The sequence below is a fragment of the Schistocerca americana genome, chromosome X (assembly GCF_021461395.2).
Source record: "Schistocerca americana isolate TAMUIC-IGC-003095 chromosome X, iqSchAmer2.1, whole genome shotgun sequence".
Lineage (NCBI taxonomy): Eukaryota > Metazoa > Arthropoda > Insecta > Orthoptera > Acrididae > Schistocerca > Schistocerca americana.
In genome coordinates this window covers 865182743-865206393 of record NC_060130.1, presented here as the reverse complement: position 1 = coordinate 865206393, position 23651 = coordinate 865182743, and the positions used below count along the sequence as shown (strand labels likewise).

Here is a 23651-nt window from a genome sequence, read left to right as displayed (position 1 = left end):
CACATAATAGTAGGAAATTTTCCCTGATAAGAAACCCAAAAAGTTGATTTAGACAAATGCTACGCCACATAAATGATTATACAAAGAACTGGTGACTTCGAAGGGAATCTAAGGAAAAGGATAAAGTTATTAAAAGTATGTAAAAGATAAACCACCAATAAAAAACAAAATCTCATGTAATTATTGAAATAACACTTCATCTACATCCACAAAAACGACATGGAAACATTGTACCTTGTACGTGTTTTCAGGATGGTCTGAAACAAAGACTTTTCATTTTCAAAACACATTTAACAAACGCAACGTGTAACAAGTGATGCAACATAAACAACACATATCACGAGCACAGAAAAACATAGACTGTGAAACTCAGGTGAAGTACTTACATTAGTTTCAACAGTAATAGCACTGGATACAGGAATAGCATTGGATATAGGAAACATCATGCCAGTGCTGCTTTGAACGAGATCAGGAGTTAATTTAACAGTAATAAAATAATGAGATCACGAAAGATCATAATACAAGTGTAAGGCCGAAAATGACATACTACGGCCAAAAAGTAACAAAATAGTAAGGATGCACTGAAAGAAACCAGAATGCAACAATTTTTTGCGAGTACTTTAAGAGCGGTACACAATAAAAAGAAATAATGAGTAACTGCGTTAAAGAATCACATAATAAATTTTAATGAGATCACAATAAATGTGAGGTAAGAAAGAACTCAGATTTTTGAATCGTTAGTGGTATGTCTCTTACGTGAGTAGTCAGTTTATTATAATGCAGCTTTCTTCTCTCTACGTTCACTATAGACATAATTTTAGGGTCGTACCAGATTAGACTACAATAATGTGAAAGTACTCTGCCGGAAAAAATTAGTACACCTGGAAAGACGACGTCAGTTCTGGTCCGACGACGGCATATGCTAGATGGGGGATAGTTAATGTACTGATAATGGTTTCAACGTCGTCCGCCAGCAGATAGCGTAGTGGCATAGCTATCAGAGCGACATCTGTGTCTATCCTTTAACTGGGAATGCTCACAGCCAGAAGGCTCAGTATGACGCAAACGTGTGAAGCAAACAGTAACCATGCCATGAAGACTCACTCGTGCTTCCTACAGCCAATTGAGCGAATTTGAAAGGGGTCAAACTGTGGCCATCCACGTGGCGGGATGGTCCTTTCGGAGAATTGCCGCCCAAGTTGGACATGCTGTGCCATTGTGCAATGACGCTGGGATCGGTGGTCATGTGACCATTCTCACATCCGTAGAGGAGGTTCTGGACGTCGACGCAGCAAAGGCGCCGGCCGCTGTGGCCTGGCGGGTCTAGGCTCTTCAGTCCGGAACCGCACTGCTGCTACGGTCGCAGGTTCGGATCCTGCCTCGGGCATGGATTTGTGTGATGTCCTTAGGTTACTTAGGTTTAAGTGGTTCTAAGTCTAGGAGACTCATGCCCTCAGATGTTAAGTCCCATAGTGTTTAGAGCCATTTGAGCAGCCAGAAACGCTGTATTGTAAGGGCAGGGGTGGCAGATCATACAGCTACCACAGCACAGGTAAGAGGGCTTGTGAGTCCAGACGTGATGATGATGAGTTAGGTTGAGGGGTCGCTCGACATCACGGTCATCAGCGCCCTGACGAAAAATCAACAGGAAATCTCATGGGTGGGGACGAAGGCTGTCCCCACATGCAGAGCAGTTTATTACGTGCTTAAGTCTGCCACCCTTCCCCATCAGTTTAGGGATGAGGCCTGATAGTTCATAAAATTTCACTACTCGAGTCCAGACGTGTCATCACGAACTGTTGCGAACGTGTTTTAGCAGTGAGACTACGGGCACACACATCAGTAGCCTGTCTTCCACTCACGCTACAGTATCGACGGGCACAGCTCGACTAATGCCGTCAGAGGATCTCTTGGAAGATGGAATGGGGCACCGTGATCTTCACTGATGAAAGCAGATTCCGCTAGCATGCTCGTTTGTGCGTACGACGTAGACTTGATGAGCGCTGTCTCGTAGAGTGCATTCGTCAAACACACTCTGGTCCCAGCCCAGACCTTATGGTGAGGGGTACATTAAGCTACAACCCTCGTTCATCTTTGGTCTTTCTGGAGCACTAGGCATGTACAGAATGTTGTTAGACCTGTTCTTTTGGTGTTCTTGCAACAGGAAGGGGATGTGCTGTTCCAACAAGATAATGCTCGCGAACACACTGCCCATGAAATTCAACGTGCTCTGCAAGACGTACAATAGCTTCCCTGGTCAGCTCGATCTCCGGACTTGTGTCAAGTGGAGTATGTGAGGGATATGACGGGACGAGGAGTGACTCGTGCGACTCGTCAACCAACAACTCTAACAGAACTCCATGAACAGGTCGAGCAGGCGTGGCATTATCGCAGGACAGTATTCGCCATCTACACGATCGACTGGAATCCAGAGTAAGCGCTTGCTCTGCCGCACATGGAGGCTACACCCTGTACTAATATGTGTGTTTCATCATGTGTCGATTCCAGGTACCTCAGAACCGCTTGTGCTATTGATATGTAAATGGAATAATTTCATGTACTCCATGTACGCTGTTTCAACAATAAATCTTGAATGAATTGTTCACCTCTGAAAGAAAAAGATGTACTATTTTTCCCCGGCAGTGTATATTTTGTATAAATGCTTGTGTACAACCATTTTTCCTCGTCTATGGTACCGCACAGTACGGCATGTATGTTGAGGATGAGAAAAGATTTCGAGTTCAGTTCGATCTAATACTGGGCACAGAATATTAATATTCCACGGACTTAATTGCTTTCCAGCAGACAGTTTACATATTTAAAAATCAGCACGATGAACTTCATATATGAAACGTATGGGCTCACCATAATGTCAAACAAAATATGCTAACAGTTCTTGTTAACTAATGTGAAGTTAACTTCGGAAATTTGGTCATTTCTTTCTACTGTAATAGCTTCACCGCCGCAGTAATTCCAACTGAAACAGAAACACCCAATTAGAAATTAATATCTCAAACGCCATCCTTGCATGTCGTAATTGCTTTAAGTAAGTACAATCATTATGCATATAAGGACTACTCATGATTTGCAAAATGGCATTCCGATAATTGATGATTTAAATTTCTTCAGATAAAATTTCAGAAAACAAGAGTCAGTTCCACAAGTTCAAAGTCGTAAAACTTCGAAGACGTTCAGTTGCTGACAAAAATGGCTCATGACGCTCTTTTGCACATGCAGAACTAATTTTTTTAAAAACAATAGACCCAATATAGTAGGTAAAACAATACGCCATTGTTTAACAAATATTTATCGAAAACACGTTCGAAACGTTGTTTGTTCTGGTGTGTGAGCCACAGCATTGGTAGTAACCAGAAAGAAGAGTCTGTTAACTCATACAAAAACCATAGATAAACGAAAGAGACTGCGGGATTCAAGTTGATGGACTTACAGCATAGTTACTGAGAAATGCGTAAAAATATTTACCTGTTTCCGTGAAGGTCTGCAACTGATACTGACTGCACCGATATTACAGGTACTGAGTCAACTAATCTGGCTGTATTTGAGCAACTGAGAGTTGCCACAAGTTTAGGAGTAGTTACAGGATCAATACTGGAATATTCTGCTGCAGCAAGTCCCCATATTGTTCTCCCTCCTTCCTCAATGTCTGCGAACCTGGAAAACATTTCAAATATTTCCACGGTTTTTGTAAAACAGCATATTGGACAGAATTTTTAAAACGTATTATTGCTAGCTTCGGCTCTAATTCCAGCTAATTGCTTCGGGGGTTATAAATATCACACTAATTGACAATCACAAATGATTGTAGCAGTTTCATCAATCTTTCTACTTAATATTGTAGAATTTAGCGGTCATACCGAGTAACCAAAGAAATTTTCAGATTTTTCCAGTAGCGTAGCGTTTCACAGATTTTTATTAATGACAATAGATGCAAAGGAAGTTCACGCTGTGCTTTACTTCCATTCGCATCAGTCAGTTGACAACACGTAACAACACTTGAGAACATGATTTCACAGTGGTGTGGCAAGTCATAACTTCATTTACAATTACACTTCTGCGAGAAGAAATCAACATCTACATCTGCATCTATACTCTGCAAATCACTGTGAAGTGTATGACAGATGGCACGTCTGACTGTACCGGTTATTGGTGTTTTTTTCCCGTTCCAGTCACGTATGGAGCACGGGAAAAGTGACTGTTCAAATGCCTCTGTGAGTGTTGCAGTTAATCTAATATTATCCTCATGATCCCTATGGGAACGATATGTAGGGGTTATAGCATATTCCTAACGTTATCATTTAAAGTCAGTTCTTGAAACTTTGTTAGTAGACTCTCTCGGGATGGTTTTCGTCACCTTCAAGAGTCTGCCAATTGAGTTCTTTCAGTATATCGGTGACACTATCCCGCGGGTCAGACAAACCTGGGGCCATTCCTTCTTCCCTTTTCTGTATACGTTCAGTACCCTCCGTCAGTCCTATTTGGTATGGGTCCCACACACTTGAGCAGTATTTCAGATGGGTCGCACGAGTGATCTGTAAGTAATCTCCTTTGTAGACTGATTCCATTTCCCTAGTATTCTACCAATAAATCAAAGTCTGCTACAGGCTTTACCCACTGCTGAGCCTATGTGATCATTCCACGTCATGTCCCTACAAAGTGTTGCACCCAAATATTTCTATGAGTTTACAGAGTCCATCTGTGACTCACTATTATATTCATAGGATGTTATGTTTTTTTGTGTTGTGAAATGCACAATTTTACATTTTCCAACATTAAAAGCAAGCTGCCAGTCACTGCACCACTTCGAAATCACATCAAGGTCTGACTGAATATCTGTATAGCTTTGTTCAGACTGTATTTCATTATAGCTGCATCATCTGCGAAAAGTCTGAGATTACTATTAATGTTGTCGAGAAGTCTATTAATATACAACATATACAGCAAGGGACCCAACACGCTTCCCTGGGGAACACCGTAAGTTAGTTATACACCTGTCGATGACTCTCCATCCAAGATGTTATGCTGCATCCTCCCTACCAAGAAATCCTCAGTCCAGTCACATCTTTCGTCTGATACCCCTATAATCGTGCTTTTGATAATAAGCGTAGGTGTGGTACTGAGTACAACGTTTTTCGTGAATAGAGAAATACTGCATCTACTTGACAGCCTTGATCCATGGCATTCAGGATGTGAAAATTGGGTTTCACATGACCTACGTTTTTGAAATTCATGCTGTCTGGCGTGGAGGAGATCGTTCTGTTCGAGATAACTCACTATGTTTGAGATCAGAATATGTCCTACGATGCCACAACGAATGGATGTCAAGGGTGTAGTTTTGTGAATTACTTCTGCTGTGTGACTTGTGCTTTCTCCCAACTACTGGGCACACTCTTTTGTTCGAGATATCTACCACAGGTTATAGTTCAAAGAGAAGCTAACTTAGCTGCAAATTGAGTATAGAATCTGACAGGGATTCCATCGGGCTCTGGGGCTTTGCTCAATTTTAGCGATTTCAGCCGTTTCTCAGCACCACACTGACGCTAATATCTATTTCACTCATATTTTCAGTGGTATAAGGATTAAGTTACGGTAATACTCCCCGGTTTCCCTTTGTAAAGAAATATAAGCAAGCACTCCGTCTTCAGGCCACAACTGGCCCATCGGGACCATCCGACCGCCGTGTCATCCTCAGATGAGGATGCGGATAGGAGGGGCGTGTGGCCAGCACACGCTCTCCCGGTCGTTTTGATGGTTTTCTTTGACCAGAGCCGCTACTATTCGGTCGAGTAGCTCCTTAATTGGCATCACGAGGCTGAGTGCACCCCGAAAAATGGCAACAACGCATGGCGGCCCGGATGGTGACCCATCCAAGTGCCGGCCACGCCCGACAGCGCTTAACTTCGGTGATCTCACGGGAACCGGTTTATCCACTGCGGCAAGGCTGTTGCCTTGTAAAGGAATATATGAAAACATAATTCAACATTTCTGTTTTTACTTTGCTATTCTCAACTTTAGTTCCCCCACTGGCCGAACATTGCTGAAGAAATGTTTGAGTGCGTAGAGACAAGTTTCCTAGGTAATCCACAGTCGATGAGCGATCCAAAACTGACCATTTGAAAGAACTTGTGAAACCGTTGAAGCAGAAATCGTATCGCTTGTAACAGGACTGAGGACTAAGTGAGTACAGGTATGAAGCTCATTTCATTATTGATGAACTGTGGGACTGTGTGCTGCACCACCATTAATCTGAAGAAAGAATTCAAGTATGAAGCTCATTTCATTATTAGATCCAATCAGTTGCATGAACATTCAACATTACCAACAGCTGTGGAGGTATGGGAGAAACTGGAGCAAGCTTTCGATGACAGTGGTTTAAAAGAACTTTAGTACCACTGTTTAATAGTCGTCTAAAAGTGTCGAAGATTATGTGAATGGAATCATGTCAGCTGCTCATACATTAAGAAAAATTATATTTGGTGTAAGTGATCACGTGGCTGATTTGCCTGAATCATTCAAACTGATGGTAATGGGAATTGAATGCTCGGGCATAAGAATCAGTGCAGACTTTATGAGAAAGCTTTTGCAAGAAGCAAGAGATACTGAGAGATCAGCACTCTTCACCGAAAAAAGGCATGTTCAAGAAAATCTATGCAGAAACAAAACACAGCGAAGGTAATAAGGGGCCATGATGCTCAATTGCAGAAAATATGGCCACATTGCCAGGCAGTAGACAACCCACCGATACCTGCCATAACTGTTTCCAGCGACACACCGCTTACTATAGAAAGTCTGGGGAATGTCAATTTGACACCGAATGGTGACGAAACAGAAGGCTTAACAAAGAGATGTATTATAGGTACTAAAACTTGCTGCTGATCTCTTGTCAGTTAGTGCAATCGTCAGTAAGGGATGGCAAGTAAATTTTAGGCATGATACAACAGCGGGAGAATGTTTGTGTCTTCAGCAAATTTGTTGAGTAACCTATATCCACTAAAAACACACACAGAGACATGATTGCTAAATTAATGTCTTTTCATGAACTAAATGCTGTTATCCTGTGGAATTTGTGCATGGGACATTTGAATTTGAAATATGTTAAATAAACTGTACCGCAGGTGTAAACTTGTCTCGTGTAAGTAGTAAAGAATCTTTTACAAACACAATATGCCTTGAAGCGAAGCAAACAAAACTGCCATTCAATAATGCTAGTTCAAGAGCTTCACTACATTTACAGCTGATTCTTGGTAGCAAATGTGGTCCCACAAAAACTGTATCACTGGAAGGTAGGAATTATTTCATCACTTCCTTAGATGATTATTCTAGAAATGTGCATATGTATTTTCTAAAAGACGAACTCATTGTTTTGGGGGCTTTAAAGGCTTACAAAAATCTAGTTCAAAAGAAAATAAAAATAATTCGCTCACACAGTGGTAAGGAGTACAATAACAAAGATTTTGAAAACTTCTTGAACAAAAATGGTATTAACCATTAGATGACTATTCCATACGCTCCTTAGCAGAGCACATGGAGAGAAAGCTTGCAAAAAGAGTAAAGTGTATGCTGTTTGATGCTGGTTTACATAAACAGCTCTGGGTAGATGCGACAGCAACAATAACAGCTTTCAAAGTGGTTGATGGAAAAACGTCTCTGGATGTATGGCCATGCAGAAAACCTGATTTATCACATATGAACATCTTTGTAGTGATTATTTTTTACGGAAAAACGTCAAAAATGGTACTCCAACACTATTAATAGTAGAAATGTAGTATTTGTAGAATATCTAGAAAACAATGATAGAATTTACTTACGTTTTACGTATGAGAGAAGTGTCGTATGATCTGGAGAAATTAAACACGAAAAATCAGAAGAGAATACAGAAAAACGCAGACACTGTGTAATTCTGCATATAAATCTACATAGCTACTACAGTTCACACCCATTTGAACCTTCTTACTGTGTTCAAGCCTTGGTCTCCCTCTACAGTTTTTATCCGCTCCCTCCACCCTACATTTTCATCCGTTAATAAGTTAACAATTCCTTGCTATCTCATGATTTGAGCCAGTTTTTGTCAGTTTGTGCCATAAATTTCTTATTCCCCCAATTCGATTCACTATCTCCTCATTAGGTGCTCAACCGACCCATCTCATTTTCATCATTCTTCTATCGCACCACATTTCAAAAGCTTCTATTCTCTTGGTATCTGGCCTGCTTATCCTCCACATTTCCCTCTTGTACATGACTACACTCCATACCAGGGTGTGATTTGTGCTTTTACCAGTGGGGGGGGGGATGTCTTCGGGGGTTATTAGAATTATATATGTTAGTAGCTTGGACCGTGGCGTTACGCATGGCTAAACAGCTATTTATAAATAGGTGTTAATACCGAAACTCACTATTCACGCGTATGCACTATCAGAAAAGCCATCCCTTGTTATATCTTTAAAAGTACATTATAGGTAAAGCTTATTTACAAAATCCTCTACATACAGGTATACGAGGGGAATTCAAAAAGTAGAGGCACATTTGTGAAAAGCTGTACTTATTCTGATGATAGAAAACCGACACATATTAATAGTATTAATAGTAAGACTTATTAAAAACTTTCAGTGTTCGGCTCCACAAATTTAAATTATATGTAAAGTTTTACTCCAGTGCGTGGCAAATAAACATCCCAGGTTGGGACGCATAAACTAACACCAGAGTAGGGGATGGTGTGATGCAGAGGGGGGGAAATCCCCCCATCCCCCTCTAAAATTCGCACACTGCTCCATAAAAATACCTTAGAAAAGACCTTCTAACACTTAAATTTATATTTGATGTTAACAATTTCTTCTTTTTCAGAAAAGCTTTCTTGCTGTGGCCAGTCAGCCTCTCTACTTCGTCCATCGTCAGTTATTTTGATGCCCAAAAAGGAAAACTCATCGACTACTTTTAGTGTCTCATTTCCAATCTAGTCCCATCAATATCACCTAATTTAATGCGACAACACTGCAAAAGGGAAATTGGAAAAGTAAGATTAGGATATGAAGTCCTTCGACGTCTTGGTCATTAGCGACGAAGCACGAGCTCAGGTTAGAGAACCATAGGGAAGGAAATCGGTCATATCCACTTCAAAGGAACCTTCCTTCAATTTCCATTCCGTTGAGCAATTTAGGGAAACCATCAGAAACGGATGAGGCTTCGAATCACTGTCCTCCAAAATGCGAATCCAGTGTGTTACCACAGTGACACCTGTCCCGGTGAGCAATTAGAATGAGCTATACATGGATTAACCAGTAAATAGAAACATTCAAGCCATCTGTCTCCCTGTCATTATACTCTTTTAGTAATTTTTGGGGTCTAACTTAGTGGATTCGTACAGACGAAGAATTTTTGCTGTCTTCTGGATATAAAGGAGCGAGATTAGTTATGTGGGATATCTGTCAACAGGTATTGTAAAAGTACATGTGTCCGGAGAGACCATTAAGCGCGTTACTATAGATTTAAATACTTAAGACAAGGTTACCTGAAACTTTTCAATGGAAACTGATCCACTACTTGAGACATTTTGTACAGATTTTCAGAGATTTTATAGGAAAATGGATCATCCTGTGTCTCGCAGTCCGAAATAAGCACGATATAGAGAAATCATTGAGTGACAGCATACAGAAAGCTAAGTGGAGAAAACCTACATAACTGTTGGTAATTATTTAAAATGGAGAGACAGCAAGAATGGATATAATGATAAAAGACAGCAAGAGGGACTAGACGAGGTCAGGTATATAGCAACAATCGTAATAACTATGGAATCAGAGGTGGAGAAGTGTTAATGCAAATGCTAAGTGAATAATGAAACAAGTTCGTCATAGTTGCAAACGTAAGAAAAAAACGGCCCAAGGCACTATGGGACTTGACATCTGAAGTGATCAGTCCCCTAGACTTAGAACTACGTAAACCTAACCAACCTAAGGACATCACACACATCCATGCCCGAGGCAGGATTCGAACCAGTGACCGTAGCCGGATTGAAGCGCCTAGAACCGCTTGACCACAGCGGAAAGCCTAAACGTAAGATGTGTCGCAACTAGAGTGCACCGAAGGACAGAAAAACATGCGCAAAGAATAGAATTAGAAATAGTTACTAACAATATTGTCATATAATAAATAGCAGGAAACTAAAAGAGCTAATGCAGACAACGTTCTAGACAGGGCGACCACAGCTATGCGTGATCATATTGGGTATTACAAAAACCGCTTCGGCTGTATTTAGTTCTTTATTTTTAGATCAATACCGGTTTCATGGCATTAAGAGCCACATTTTCAGATCATCATCTGCATAACAATAATTTTTTTAAAAGTTTTTAAAATTTTAACTATCTTAAAATAACTTTCGAAAATTATAATATTAGTTCATGTTCAGGGTAATTATTCCTTCTTGATTTATTTTTATGCGGACGTTCACAGGAAGATGTGGCTCTTAGTGCCATGAAACAGGTAGTGATTTAAAAATAAAGGTCTAAAATCAGCTGAAGCGGTTTATTAACATCCAAGATAAAAGCCCTAAGTGTATTTAGAAAGCACATAATACTGGGTAGCACTGAGGTGTAGAGCAATAGAAGCCGGCATATCAGAAAGAATAAAAACGGTAAGCAGAGCGAGACACTCTGATGGCTACAGAAAAAGATCATTATTTGGTATTGGAAAAAGTAATGTGGAGTCAGACATTAACAGTGTGACCCTAACAGCCATACATTGGGCTTCCACATCTGGTACATGGTAAACTGAACAGTCAATGTGACAATCGGAAAAGTGAGGAACAAGAGAACGATGTACGGTAATTTTTTTGATGGTAATGAGTTAGAAAGGGAAATAACAGTGCTAGAACAGTCAATGTGACAATCGGAAAAGTGAGGAACAAGAGAAAGATGTACAGTAATTTTTTTGATAGTAATGAGTTAGAAAGGGGAATAACAGTGTTAGAATGTTGTTCTGTTTACGATATTGTGAGTCGCAAGGTTATGGTAAGTAATACTGATGCTTAGTTGGTTTCAAGTTCCGTAGGTCATCTGAACGAAATATTTCATCAAAATGTGGATCGAATCAGTTTACAGGATATGTGTGACTGGTGTCAACGTTAACGAACATGTTATTTTTAGTGTAAGTCATGCAATTATACTAAAAAATTGCTTTTTTATGGGCTACCCGTTCTTAAAGAAACATTCGTCCATGGAATAATCAGAGTTGCCGAGGAGAAATTATTTTAGTTTAGATTTAGAGATTGCTTTTCTGCCTGTCAGCCGGCCGCTGTGGCAGAGCGGTTCTAGGCGCTTCAGTCCGGAACCGCGCTGCTGCATAGGGCATGGATGTGTGTGATGTCCTTAGGTTAGTTAGGTTTAAGTAATTCTAAGTCTAGGGGACTGATGACCTCAGATGTTAAGTCCCATGATGCTCAGAGCCATTTGAACCATCTGCCTGTGAGACAGTTCGTGTTAGTAGTAAAACCATCAAAAATTTATCTTGCTTTATACTGAACTCCTCTCTGAGCCACTGATATCTTTAATAATGGGTAATAAATGCCTTTTCCTGTCTCGTTTTGAAGGTGCGAACATCACTATTCTTCTCAAATTGTGATGGACTATTTATGACAAATTTCATTAGCAAATATATGTATTGCGATGGTGTTATTAAAACGCCTACCTCCTTGAAGAGGTACGTGACGACTACAGGTGAACACCATATATTTTTCTTATAGCTGGCTTTTGTAAATCACTATTTTCTTTCTAAATTATGAGTTACTCTAGAAAATTATTTCATAAGAAATTATCGAGAGGGAAATATGTAAAATACGCCAGGAAATTGATTCGTTTTTTTTTTCAAGCCTAGCACTTACACGAAGAGCAAAAGTAGCTGAACTGAATTGTTTGAGAAGTTCAGTAATACTCTTCTCGCAATTCAAGTTTCATCAATATATATACCAAAAAATTGGGAGCATTGTACCTTGTTTTCTGACCCCCATTCATGTGCTAAATCAATCGTTGAAATGACAAAATTTGTTGTATAGAAGTGAATATAGTGTCTTATTCTCCGTCTTCTTTTTGCATGTCTTAGTCATCAGCTTGTTACGCCAGTCGGTTGATATTATTGGTCTTTCCAAATTTTCCTCGCACCAGGGGACAGATTATTACTGGAAACCACAGAGAAAAGCCTGGATACAACGTATTTTCTCAAAATTTAGGGAAAGTTCATTTTCAGAGAACCACTTTATAATTCTTTGAGAAGCATCAGTAACAATACCTTGTGTTGCTTTCTCTTTGGTCGGTTTTGTTTAAACATTAGTTTTGTCTGCAAAAAATGCAATTCGGCTCGATAAATGTTATGTGGAAAGTCATTCACATGTATAAGGAATAGGAGTGTATCCAAAATTGAACCTTCTGGGCCTTATTTCATGATTTCTCCCAAGTCACTAAAATTTTTTCTCTCCCTCCAGCGTGACTTAATTATTCACCCCAACATTTTTCATTCTGTTTCTTAAGTGTGATGCATACCGGTTGTACCAGGTGGCTGTAAAGTCACCCTTTCAATAAAACTTAAGTCTTTTTTAAAAAAAAAAAAAAAAAAAGAGAGAGTAACATGAGCTGCACAGTCAAATACCTTGTAAAGACCACAAAAATGTCAACTGGCGACATTTTATTATTTCAGGTTTGTTAGATTTGGTGAGTGAATGTGTAAATAGCATTCTCACCCAAGCAACCATTGCGAAATCCAAATGTGAGACTACTATGAGTACATTACTTTTGCGTATATATTGGCAAATGGTGTAAGGAAACTGGACAATAATTATTTAAGAATTTCTTGTAAACAAATTTAACAATTGCATATTCTATCTTGTTTGGAAAAATTCCCTGTACCAATGATGCATTGCATATATGACTGAGGAGATTAAGTTAGAACATTTATTGAGAGTGTTGTTTGAGCTTTTGTTTTTTAAAACTCTTATTACTCTGTTAACTTCAGTGGAGGATGTTAGTGCTACTTCTAGCTGATTCAAGATTTGTACAACGACTTTATTGATATATTCTATTGCTTCTTCAAGTGAGCCATTTAATTCTATTTTGCTGCTAAATTTAGAAAGTGATTGTCAAAAATGCTTGCAACACGTGAATTATCAGTCATAACACTGTCATTTAGTTCAATTATTGTGGCATCTCGTACACTGCTAGTTTTCTTGTCTCTTGTTTCACTATATGAAATACAGTCTTTAATCTTACTACCTGCATTGATAGTTTCTGTCAGACTGTTCACATTTCTCGACATTTTAATAACTTTCCTTAAAATATTACAATATATTTTGCAGTATGCAAGTAATGTCGTATCATGACTTACTCTGGCCTTTATATAATTTCTCTTTTCCTCTTACATGAGATTTTAATCCCTCCTAAAGCTAACGTTTTAGGAAAACTACTTTCAAATATCGACACAAATCTACTATGGAATATACAGGGCGTACGTTAAGTCCAGGAACACTTTCAATTATTTATTGCACAAGAACCAAACAATGTACAGATATCATACATATGTCATTTTGAAGAGAAACCCTGAAAGTTTTTTTTTTCATGTATACCGCCACAACGTAGTTGGTAATTTGCCGACAGTCAGCGCTAGTCGCAAACATGGCGAGTTCAGGTGCGGAGGGATCTTTCTGTGTGTTGGAGTTCGACAAAAACAAGTGTGCTACAGCTGTTCAACGCATGTTTAGAATCAAGTACGGTAAGAAGCCACCAACAAGGAAGGTCATTTACCACTGGCACAACAAATTCGTTACGACGGGTTGCTTGTGCCTGGCAAAGAAAAGCGGACGTCCCAGTGTGAGTGAGGTGAATGTTGAGCGCGTACGAGAGACATTCATGAGTCCAAAGAAATCGGTGCGTCGTGCCCTCGAAATGACTCAGATGACAGTGTGGAAGGTCCTACAACATAAGCTGTCTATGAAACCATTCAAACTGGAGCTAATGCACAAGCTCAACAAAGACAACCGATTTGGATTTTGTCCGCAGTTGCAACAATTGAATGAGGATGGGGATGACATTGTTGATCGCTTAATTTTTAGCAACGAAGCCACTTTTCACACTAATGGGAATGTGAACAGGCATAATTGTTGAATCTGGCGTACAAAGCATCCACATGAATGCACTGAACTTTAGCGTGATTCCCCAAAGGTAATTGCTTTTCGTGCCTTGTCACGTCGAAAACTGTATGGGCCATTCTTCTTCGCCGAGAACACTGTCACTGGATATTCCTACTTGGACATGTTGCAGCAAAGGCTGATGCGTCAAATGCAGTCGGACTCTCCGTTCATCTTTCAGCAGGGTGGGACTCCACCCCATTTCCATCGTGAAGTTCGTGGATACCTGAACACGGAGCTGCCGCATCGATGGAACGGCCGTGCTACAGAAGAGAACAGCTGTTTCATGAAATTATCTCCACGATCACCAGATGACTTTTTCTGTGGGGACACATTAAAGATCTGGTGTATGTACCGCCTCTACCACGTGATGTAAAAGAGCTCCAGAAGAGAATACGGGAAGCGACTGTCACAGTCGACGATGCCATGCTGGGACGGGTATGGCAAGAATTCGATTACCATATTGACGTTTGCCGGGTCACTCATGGTTCGCATATCGAATATTTGTAAAAAAAACTTTCAGAGTTTCTCCTCAAAATGTAGTATGTATGAATCGGTACAATGTTTAGTTCTTGTGCGATAAATAGTTGAAAGTGTTTGCGGACTTTATGTATACCCTGTGTTGAGTTTCACAGTAGCATCTCATTCTATATATACCTCATCACATACCACCTCTTTTAAGTTATTCTTAAAACATTTTACCTTGTTCCCATTAACAAGTCTCTGCTATGTGTGAACATTTCTTCAGAGTTGTAAGGCGCTACACTGTTTATTTCCATTAATTGTGCATCATGATCAAATTGTTCATTAACAAATTTGGTATATGTGAATTGTTTCATCCTGAGCATTGTCTATAAAGAATGTTATCAGTCAGGGTCTCACTGTCTTGCTACATGCGAGCTGGAAATTTTACCACTGAAATCAGACTGAAACTGCCAAGTAATAATTGCAATTCATTTTCCATGTCAGATTCTTTTAAGAAATCTACTCTTAAATCTCCACAACTACAAACTGTTTCTTCTTGTTTGACAGGTAGCTTAGTAACGCATCTATATTTCTTATACATAGCTGAAAGTTTCCTAGAGGCAATCTGTAGAAAGTTACAAATAAAAGAGAAGTATTCTGCAGTAACAGCTCACAAGCACGTTTCTAGATTCTGATCTAAAAAAACTGCTTGTTAAAATATTTTTGTCTTTGTGAACATTTATAAATGTTGCAACTTCTCCTTTTTACATTTTCACTTTACACATAATGGTTCTAGTCTGTAATTCTTTATACATGACGTCTAATGACCGTACATTATATGGTTTATATTTGAATATAGTTGTTAGATGTAACTTCTGTTACAGTAGGCTCATATGAGCTTGGACATCACTCTTGAGTCCATGTTTGTTTACAAATAAATTTGTTTTTGGATAGATTCAGCTTGCACAGGAGAGAGTAGCATGGAGAGCTGCATCAAACCAGTCTCTGGACTGAAGACCACAACAACAACAGAATCTGCTTTGAACAAACACTTCTTTTTTCTTTTTCTTTTTTTTCTACATGTTTTGTTGACGCTATAGCGTGACCAGTAAGTATTTTTATTTTATTTTTATTAAATAACAGGAAATACTGCTTCTTACTGTATGTATGTACTTTCAGTTTTTAAATAAAATGTTCACAAATTTTAAAACAGACAAAATTATTTTCTAAACAGCCTTTCAAAAGAAGTAAATTACAGTGAACGGGAGGAAGAAAGGAAATTAACGTTTGTGGTTTGCTAGGGTATGTGATGCTATGTCCCTCGTGGTCGTGCGGTAGCGTTCTCGCTTCCCGCGCCCGGGTTCCCGGGTTCGATTCCCAGCGGGTTCAGGGATTTTCTCTGCCTCGTAATGACTGGGTGTTGTGTGCTGTCCTTAGGTTAGTTAGGTTTAAGTAGTTCTAAGTTCTAGGGGACTGATGACCATAGATGTTAAGCCCCATAGTGCTCAGAGCCATTTGAACCATTTTTTGATGCTATGTCAGTGCTAGGAAAATCGAGTCAGAATTGCAAATACTTGGACAGTATGAGACCACTTATCATTATGACGTTGCATAGCATCTGGCCTGGATGCACTCACTATTCCAGTTTGTAAGGGTGCCATATAGCCTTTGTACCATCTCCTGAGACAAACTGTCCCACAGTGGTTGTAAATGCTCCTTGATATCCTGTACACTGGCACTGGGACAGAGTTAACGTGCAAGCTGGCCCCACACATAATCCATCAGCGACAAATCGGAGAATCTTGTTAGCCACTGGGCTACCTCAACATCACAAACACATATCATAGAGAACTGTGCTATGTGTGATGGGTATTGTCCTGTTGAAAAATAGTAACATTATATTGTCGCATGACAAGTGACACAGACTAGGCAGGATGCCTGTGACGTTCCATTGTGGTCTCAGAGCTCCCTTAATCACTACCAGCTATGACCTGTAGTCGTACTGGATGGTTCCCCAAATCACAGTGCTAGGAGTAACGCCACTGTGCATCTCCAAAGCATTGGAAGAAGTCTCCAACCAATGGTGCGGGATGATACAGAATGTTCCAGGGCATCCATTAGTTGTTCTCGGATGACAGGCACATATGTGAAGGGGTTACTTCAAAAATGGTTCAAATGGCTCTGAGCACTATGGGACTTAACATCTGTGGTCATCAGTCCCCTAGAACGTAGAACTACTTAAACCTAACTAACCTAAGGACATCACACACATCCATGCCCGACGCAGGATTCCTGCGACCGTAGCAGTCGCGCGGTTCCGGAGTGAGCGCCTAGAGAAGGGGTTACTTGTTTGGTGCACAGACATGACAGATCAGAACCTTTGACAATGAATATGTCTGCCCTCGGATTACCCTGCAGTCCAACATCAGGCCACTATCACATTCAAATGCTCCACAGATTTGTATATTGTACGCTGCACCCAGATTGCCAAACGGAGACTCAGAATGAGACCATATTCAAACTCTGTAATGTGCTGATAACGCTGTTCCATACGAGTGTGTGGCAGATCCATGTCCCTTACAGTGATCACACAACATCTGACCATGTTTACGTCCTTTCTATACCCTACCACGGCTGGTAACAACGCCAAACACGAAAAACACTAAACCATTTTGTGACTGATATACACGTCACATGGGAATTGAAACTCTTATCATTTATCCAGAATGAGATTTTCACTCTGCAGCGGAGTGTGCGCTGATATGAAACTTCCTGGCAGATTAAAACTGTGTGCCCGACCGAGACTCGAACTCGGGATCTTTGCCTTTCGCGGGCAAGTGCTCTACCAACTGAGCTACCGAAGCACGACTCACGCCCGGTACTCACAGCTTTACTTCAGCCAGTACCTCGTCTCCTACCTTCCAAACTTTACAGAAGCTCTCCTGCGAACCTTGCAGAACTAGCACTCCTGAAAGAAAGGATATTGCGGAGACATGGCTTAGCCACAGCCTGGGGGATGTTCTCAGAATGAGATTTTCACTCTGCAGCGGAGTGTGCGCTGATATGAAACTTCCTGACAGATTAAAACTGTGTGCCCGACCGAGACTCGAACTCGGGACCTTTGCCTTTCGCGGGCAAGTGCTCTACCAACTGAGCTACCGAAACACGACTCACGCCCGGTACTCACAGCTTTACTTCTGCCAGTACCTCGTCTCCTACCTTCCAAACTTTACAGAAGCTCTCCTGCGAACCTTGCAGAACTAGCACTCCTGAAAGAAAGGATATTGCGGAGACATGGCTTAGCCACAGCCTGGGGGATGTTTCCAGAATGAGATTTTCACTCTGCAGCGGAGTGTGCGGTGATACGAAACTTCCTGGCAGATTAAAACTATGTGCCCGACCGAGACTCGAACTCGGGACCTTTGCCTTTCGCGGGCAAGTGCTCTACCAACTGAGCTACCGAAGCACGACTCACGCCCGGTACTCACAGCTTTACTTCAGCCAGTACCTCGTCTCCTACCTTCCAAACTTTACAGAAGCTCTCCTGCGAACCTTGCAGAACTAGCACTCCTGAAAGAAAGGATATTGCGGAGACATGGCTTAGCCACAGCCTGGGGGATGTTTCCAGAATGAGATTTTCACTCTGCAGCGGAGTGTGCGCTGATATGAAACTTCCTGGCAGATTAAAACTGTGTGCCCGACCGAGACTCGAACTCGGGACCTTTGCCTTTCGCGGGCAAGTGCTCTACCAACTGAGCTACCGAAGCACGACTCACGGCCGGTACTCACAGCTTTACTTCTGCCAGTACCTCGTCTCCTACCTTCCAAACTTTACAGAAGCTCTCCTGCGAACCAGTTTCATATCAGCGCACACTCCGCTGCAGAGTGAAAATCTCATTCTGGAAACATCCCCCAGGCTGTGGCTAAGCCATGTCTCCGCAATATTTTTTCAGGAGTGCTAGTTCTGCAAGGTTCGCAGGAGAGCTTCTGTAAAGTTTGGAAGGTAGGAGACGAGGTACTGGCAGAAGTAAAGCTGTGAGTACCGGGCGTGAGTCGTGTTTCGGTAGCTCAGTTGGTAGAGCACTTGCCCGCGAAAGGCAAAGGTCCCGAGTTCGAGTCTCGGTCGGCCACACAGTTTTAATCTGCCAGGAAGTTTCATATCAGCGCACACTCCGCTGCAGAGTGAAAATCTCATTCTGGAAACATCCCCCAGGCTGTGGCTAAGCCATGTCTCCGCAATATCCTTTCTTTCAGGAGTGCTAGTTCTGCAAGGTTCGCAGGAGAGCTTCTGTAAAGTTTGGAAGGTAGGAGACGAGGTACTGGCTGAAGTAAAGCTGTGAGTACCGGGCGTGAGTCGTGCTTCGGTAGCTCAGTTGGTAGAGCACTTGCCCGCGAAAGGCAAAGGTCCCGAGTTCGAGTCTCGGTCGGGCACACAGTTTTAATCTGCCAGGAAGTTTCATATCAGCACACACTCCGCTGCAGAGTGAAAATCTCATTCTGGAAACATCCCCCAGGCTGTGGCTAAGCCATGTCTCCGCAATATCCTTTCTTTCAGGAGTGCTAGTTCTGCAAGGTTCGCAGGAGAGCTTCTGTAAAGTTTGGAAGGTAGGAGACGAGGTACTGGCAGAAGTAAAGCTGTGAGTACCAGGCGTGAGTCGTGCTTCGGTAGCTCAGTTGGTAGAGCACTTGCCCGCGAAAGGCAAAGGTCCCGAGTTCGAGTCTCGGTCGGGCACACAGTTTTAATCTGCCAGGAAGTTTCATATCAGCGCACACTCCGCTGCAGAGTGAAAATCTCATTCTGGAAACATCCCCCAGGCTGTGGCTAAGCCATGTCTCCGCAATATCCTTTCTTTCAGGAGTGCTAGTTCTGCAAGGTTCGCAGGAGAGCTTCTGTAAAGTTTGGAAGGTAGGAGACGAGGTACTGGCAGAAGTAAAGCTGTGAGTACCGGGCGTGAGTCGTGCTTCGGTAGCTCAGTTGGTAGAGCACTTGCCCGCGAAAGGCAAAGGTCCCGAGTTCGAGTCTCGGTCGGGCACACAGTTTTAATCTGCCAGGAAGTTTCGTATCACCGCACACTCCGCTGCAGAGTGAAAATCTCATTCTGGAAACATCCCCCAGGCTGTGGCTAAGCCATGTCTCCGCAATATCCTTTCTTTCAGGAGTGCTAGTTCTGCAAGGTTCGCAGGAGAGCTTCTGTAAAGTTTGGAAGGTAGGAGACGAGGTACTGGCAGAAGTAAAGCTGTGAGTACCGGGCGTGAGTCGTGCTTCGGTAGCTCAGTTGGTAGAGCACTTGCCCGCGAAAGGCAAAGGTCCCGAGTTCGAGTCTCGGTCGGGCACACAGTTTTAATCTGCCAGGAAGTTTCTTATCATTTATGTTTCCACTATTGGTGTGCACGTATGTGAAGTTACATAGACATCCGATCACGTCTTCTGGGTTCTTCACTTTTTTTCTCAAACAGTGTATATACGTTGTTTAAACATGTTGTGGTTTCTGTGGCTCTCTGCATTTTGCACACTATAGCTGATTTCGTTCACAGTTCGTCATTGGTAAGCACAGACAACTTAATGCAGGAAAATTATTTACACCAAAAATTTATGACCGGCTATGTTAAACTTATGGTTGACATTGTATTATTATTCTATGTGAAACACGTGTGTGTGTGTGTGTGTGTGTGTGTGTGTGTGTGTGTGTGTGTGTGCGCCCGCTCGTTTTGGGTTTAGCGTGTCTGACAGCTCTGTGAGGATAGAGAACAGTTACATTGCAGGGAGATGTGTATTTCTTTCCTTCTGCTATGGCATTCTGTGTATTATAATTTTCTTCATAAAAAAATTTTCAAATGTGTGTGACATCTTATGGGACTTAACTGCTAAGGTCATCAGTCCCTAAGCTTTCACACTATTTAACCTAAATTATCCTAAGGACAAACACACACAACCATGCCCGAGGGAAGACTGAAACCTCCGCTGGCACCACCCGCACAGTCCATGACTGCAGCGCCCCAGACCGCTCGGCTAATCCCGCGCGGCATAATTTTCTTCAATTATTAGGTTCTGTGTGGGGCTGTTCCTGCATTTGAGAGTTTTTGGGTCAGTGTTGATGTTATGTTTTACGAGTGTAGAATGACAGCTGCTACTTTTTAGTGCTCTCCTGCGTCCTGTGTATCTAATATTGAAATTTCTGCTTGTCCGTCAAATACAAATTGAACTGCAGTCTTGAGATGTCATCTGATAAATACCAGATCTATTGTGTTTGTCTAAGTTGGTATTGGCTGTCTTGAGTTTCCTTCGTAGTGAGTTATCTGTTCTGTAGGCTATTTTCAGTCTTTGGTTTATGAATATGATTCCTGTACTGTGAGTTCTTTGTTGTTATAAGTGAGAACGTTCCTCTTGTTTGTTGTTGGAGATACTTGTTATTGTGTGTTTATGTGTGTGTCCTGTGTGTTTGTGTTCTGCGTGTTTATCTTTTGTATGTCTGTGTTTGCACAGTGGTGACAATCCTTCTTTGTGGTAATTGCCCCTTTCATCTTTTTTTTTAAATTTTGTGATTCAGTTTGTCTATAACGCTTGTATCGTATCTGTTCTCAAGAGCAATTTGTTTGATTATATGTAGTTTATTTTTGTAGTTACCATTAATGAGTAAAGTCAAGGAAATTTCCTTTGACCTCACAATATACAGACAGAACAGTCAACATCAATTTTCCATGTACAGGAAACTCACCACCGCAAGCACAGCCACACACAAAAGCACATATCACCCAATAATACACAGACAAGCTGCTTTCCAATACATGCTCCACAGACTGAATGAAGCTACACTCAGTCAGTCCAAATACAAAAATTAACTACAGATAATCAGACAAATAGCTATTGGAAATGGATATGACACAAACGTTACAGACAAAGTGAACGACAAGAGCCAATGACCTTGCCTAATTGAATACATTGGTTCTCGTCAGATCACTGAATTTAAGCAACTTCGGTCGTGGCCAGTTCTTGGACGGGTAACTTCCTGGGTATACCACGTGCTGTTGGCTTCCTGTACGGCAAATGCGAGAAGCGGAGGTGGCATAAAATCTTTGCATCAACGTCCTGGATTAAATTCCAAACCTCTCTGCAGAGTATTATGAAGTGGGGGGCATGTCACACTGTTGATGGTGATCTGTCCATTTGATGGGGATGTTGAGCTCACTGGCCCCCTCCGTGCTATTCGAGAGGAGTATTCTATGTGAGGGTATCGGGTTTGACCTCAATTCTCTCATCATCATCATCATCCAGCACAAACGTGACACCACATTACATTCACAAACCCACTAAAGTCACCTACACCTCCCATATATACATGTTCAAAGACACAAATCACACACTTTATGAGGATATATTCATAGAAATATGTAGCGGAAGGATACAATGAAAACTATGAAAATTCGAACTTTATTCAAGCCAGATTAATGTTACTGGGTCATGCGAGCGCTTCAGAAACGTCCGTAAACCACCTTCTATAGATGCTTACGACAGTAGCACGTGAACATCCCTGTTTCGGAGCTGCTCGTTCCCAGGCGCCGGGCTATAACAATCTGCCCTTTCTCAGAGTCCCTATGTCAGTGAATTTTTCAATTTTTGACCGGTATCGTCAATAGAATGATTCCTCATTCGTCTCTGCTCCACTGATATACTTTCTCTAAGGCGTCACGTCACCAGGGAGCATTCAGTCTCGCTATGGGCGGTGGTCATAGTAGTTTGGCTCATTAGTCTAAATGCGTACTTCACGTCCCAAAAACTATTACAGATGACATAAAATATTATACTTATACAACGTTAGCTGATTGCTGTCGACTACAAACAATATTTTACTTACCCACTGTTAAGCTCAAATGTAGTCGCCGAAGATCCATGATGAACTATTAGGCTCAGCCCTGCATGAGATCGTAGTCTCCCATCTGCTAGATTTACGGACGCTCGAAGTTGTTTACCTGGAAAATAATCATAGTATTTAGACAACTAAGTTATTGTAGTTTAAATTTACATGAGCGTCATATATTTTGTTACCCCAATAGCGCTGTACAAAAACGATCATACGCAAGTCAGAGGCTTTGCAAAGATAAATAAACCGAATAAATGAGTGGTATTTCTACTTTTTTTATTTGATTAGTCTATAGGTTTCACTCGGAGCGCTCACAGTCCCTATATTCAAAGAGGAAACAAATGATACTTAACTTCTGCTCATTTTCGATACCTGGAGATGGTCCTCAAACATTCTCCTTAATGTTGCAGAAATTAAGTTTCAGATAATGTAGCACATTAAATTTAAATATGTCATTTTTGTGATTTATTATATCACGTAAACACACTTCACAGCTGTCATTACAAAATCTCAGATTTATAATATGTTCCATATGGTGTCCAGAAATGCGATGTCGGCAACTTGCATATAACAACATGGAAGCACAGACATGACTCGTACGTGCCGCATCACCTCTCAGTTCCTACCTCTTATTCATACTGATGTTTCTTGGAATGCTCTTATTTACCCGTAAGGCTGTAAACATCATGAATTTGAGTTATGACTCTTTCTTAAACAATATAAATTTTAATCGACGAAGAATTTCAGATACAAATAAAATATTTATTTTAATGACGGGGTCCCACTAGCACATTATGGTTCTTTAGAAGTAGAATCTCCATCTATAGTAATTTAATTGAAGTAGGTCTATTTTCTGGGAGCTTCATGAAAATATTTAAAAGTAAATGAAGACCTTGGCTGTAAAGAACGGAAGGGGATGGTCGATTAAAAATAGAGTTATTGTATGCAGAACATGGTTAAGTGATGTGTTTCATTCACATAGTTGATAGTTCCACGATAAACTGACATATGGCAGCTCTATCTCCAGTTTCAGATTCTCGCTAATGGCAACTTCGTCAGGACGTGTGGATGTAAACAGTGGTAAGGGCCAGAACTGCAGGAAGTAGTAATGTGTGCAGTGTTCGTGCTAGGAAAATACTTTTCAGCGA

The 23651-nt window shown here is 41.2% G+C and overlaps 1 protein-coding gene across 2 annotated transcripts in view; it reads right to left on the bottom strand.

The window, feature by feature from the left end:
• Positions 1 to 218: 218 nt before the first annotated feature.
• Positions 219 to 23651, bottom strand: part of LOC124555659 (pancreatic lipase-related protein 2-like) — a 136150-nt gene continuing 112717 nt past the window's right edge. For both annotated transcript variants that reach the window (XM_047129643.1, XM_047129644.1), the window contains exons 7-9: positions 22498 to 22612; positions 3484 to 3672; positions 219 to 2977 (exon numbers count right to left, since the gene is read on the bottom strand). In XM_047129643.1, the coding sequence (XP_046985599.1) occupies positions 2887 to 2977; positions 3484 to 3672; positions 22498 to 22612 (395 nt within the window). In that variant the 3' untranslated portion in view covers positions 219 to 2886. The remainder of the gene's footprint in view (positions 2978 to 3483; positions 3673 to 22497; positions 22613 to 23651) is intronic.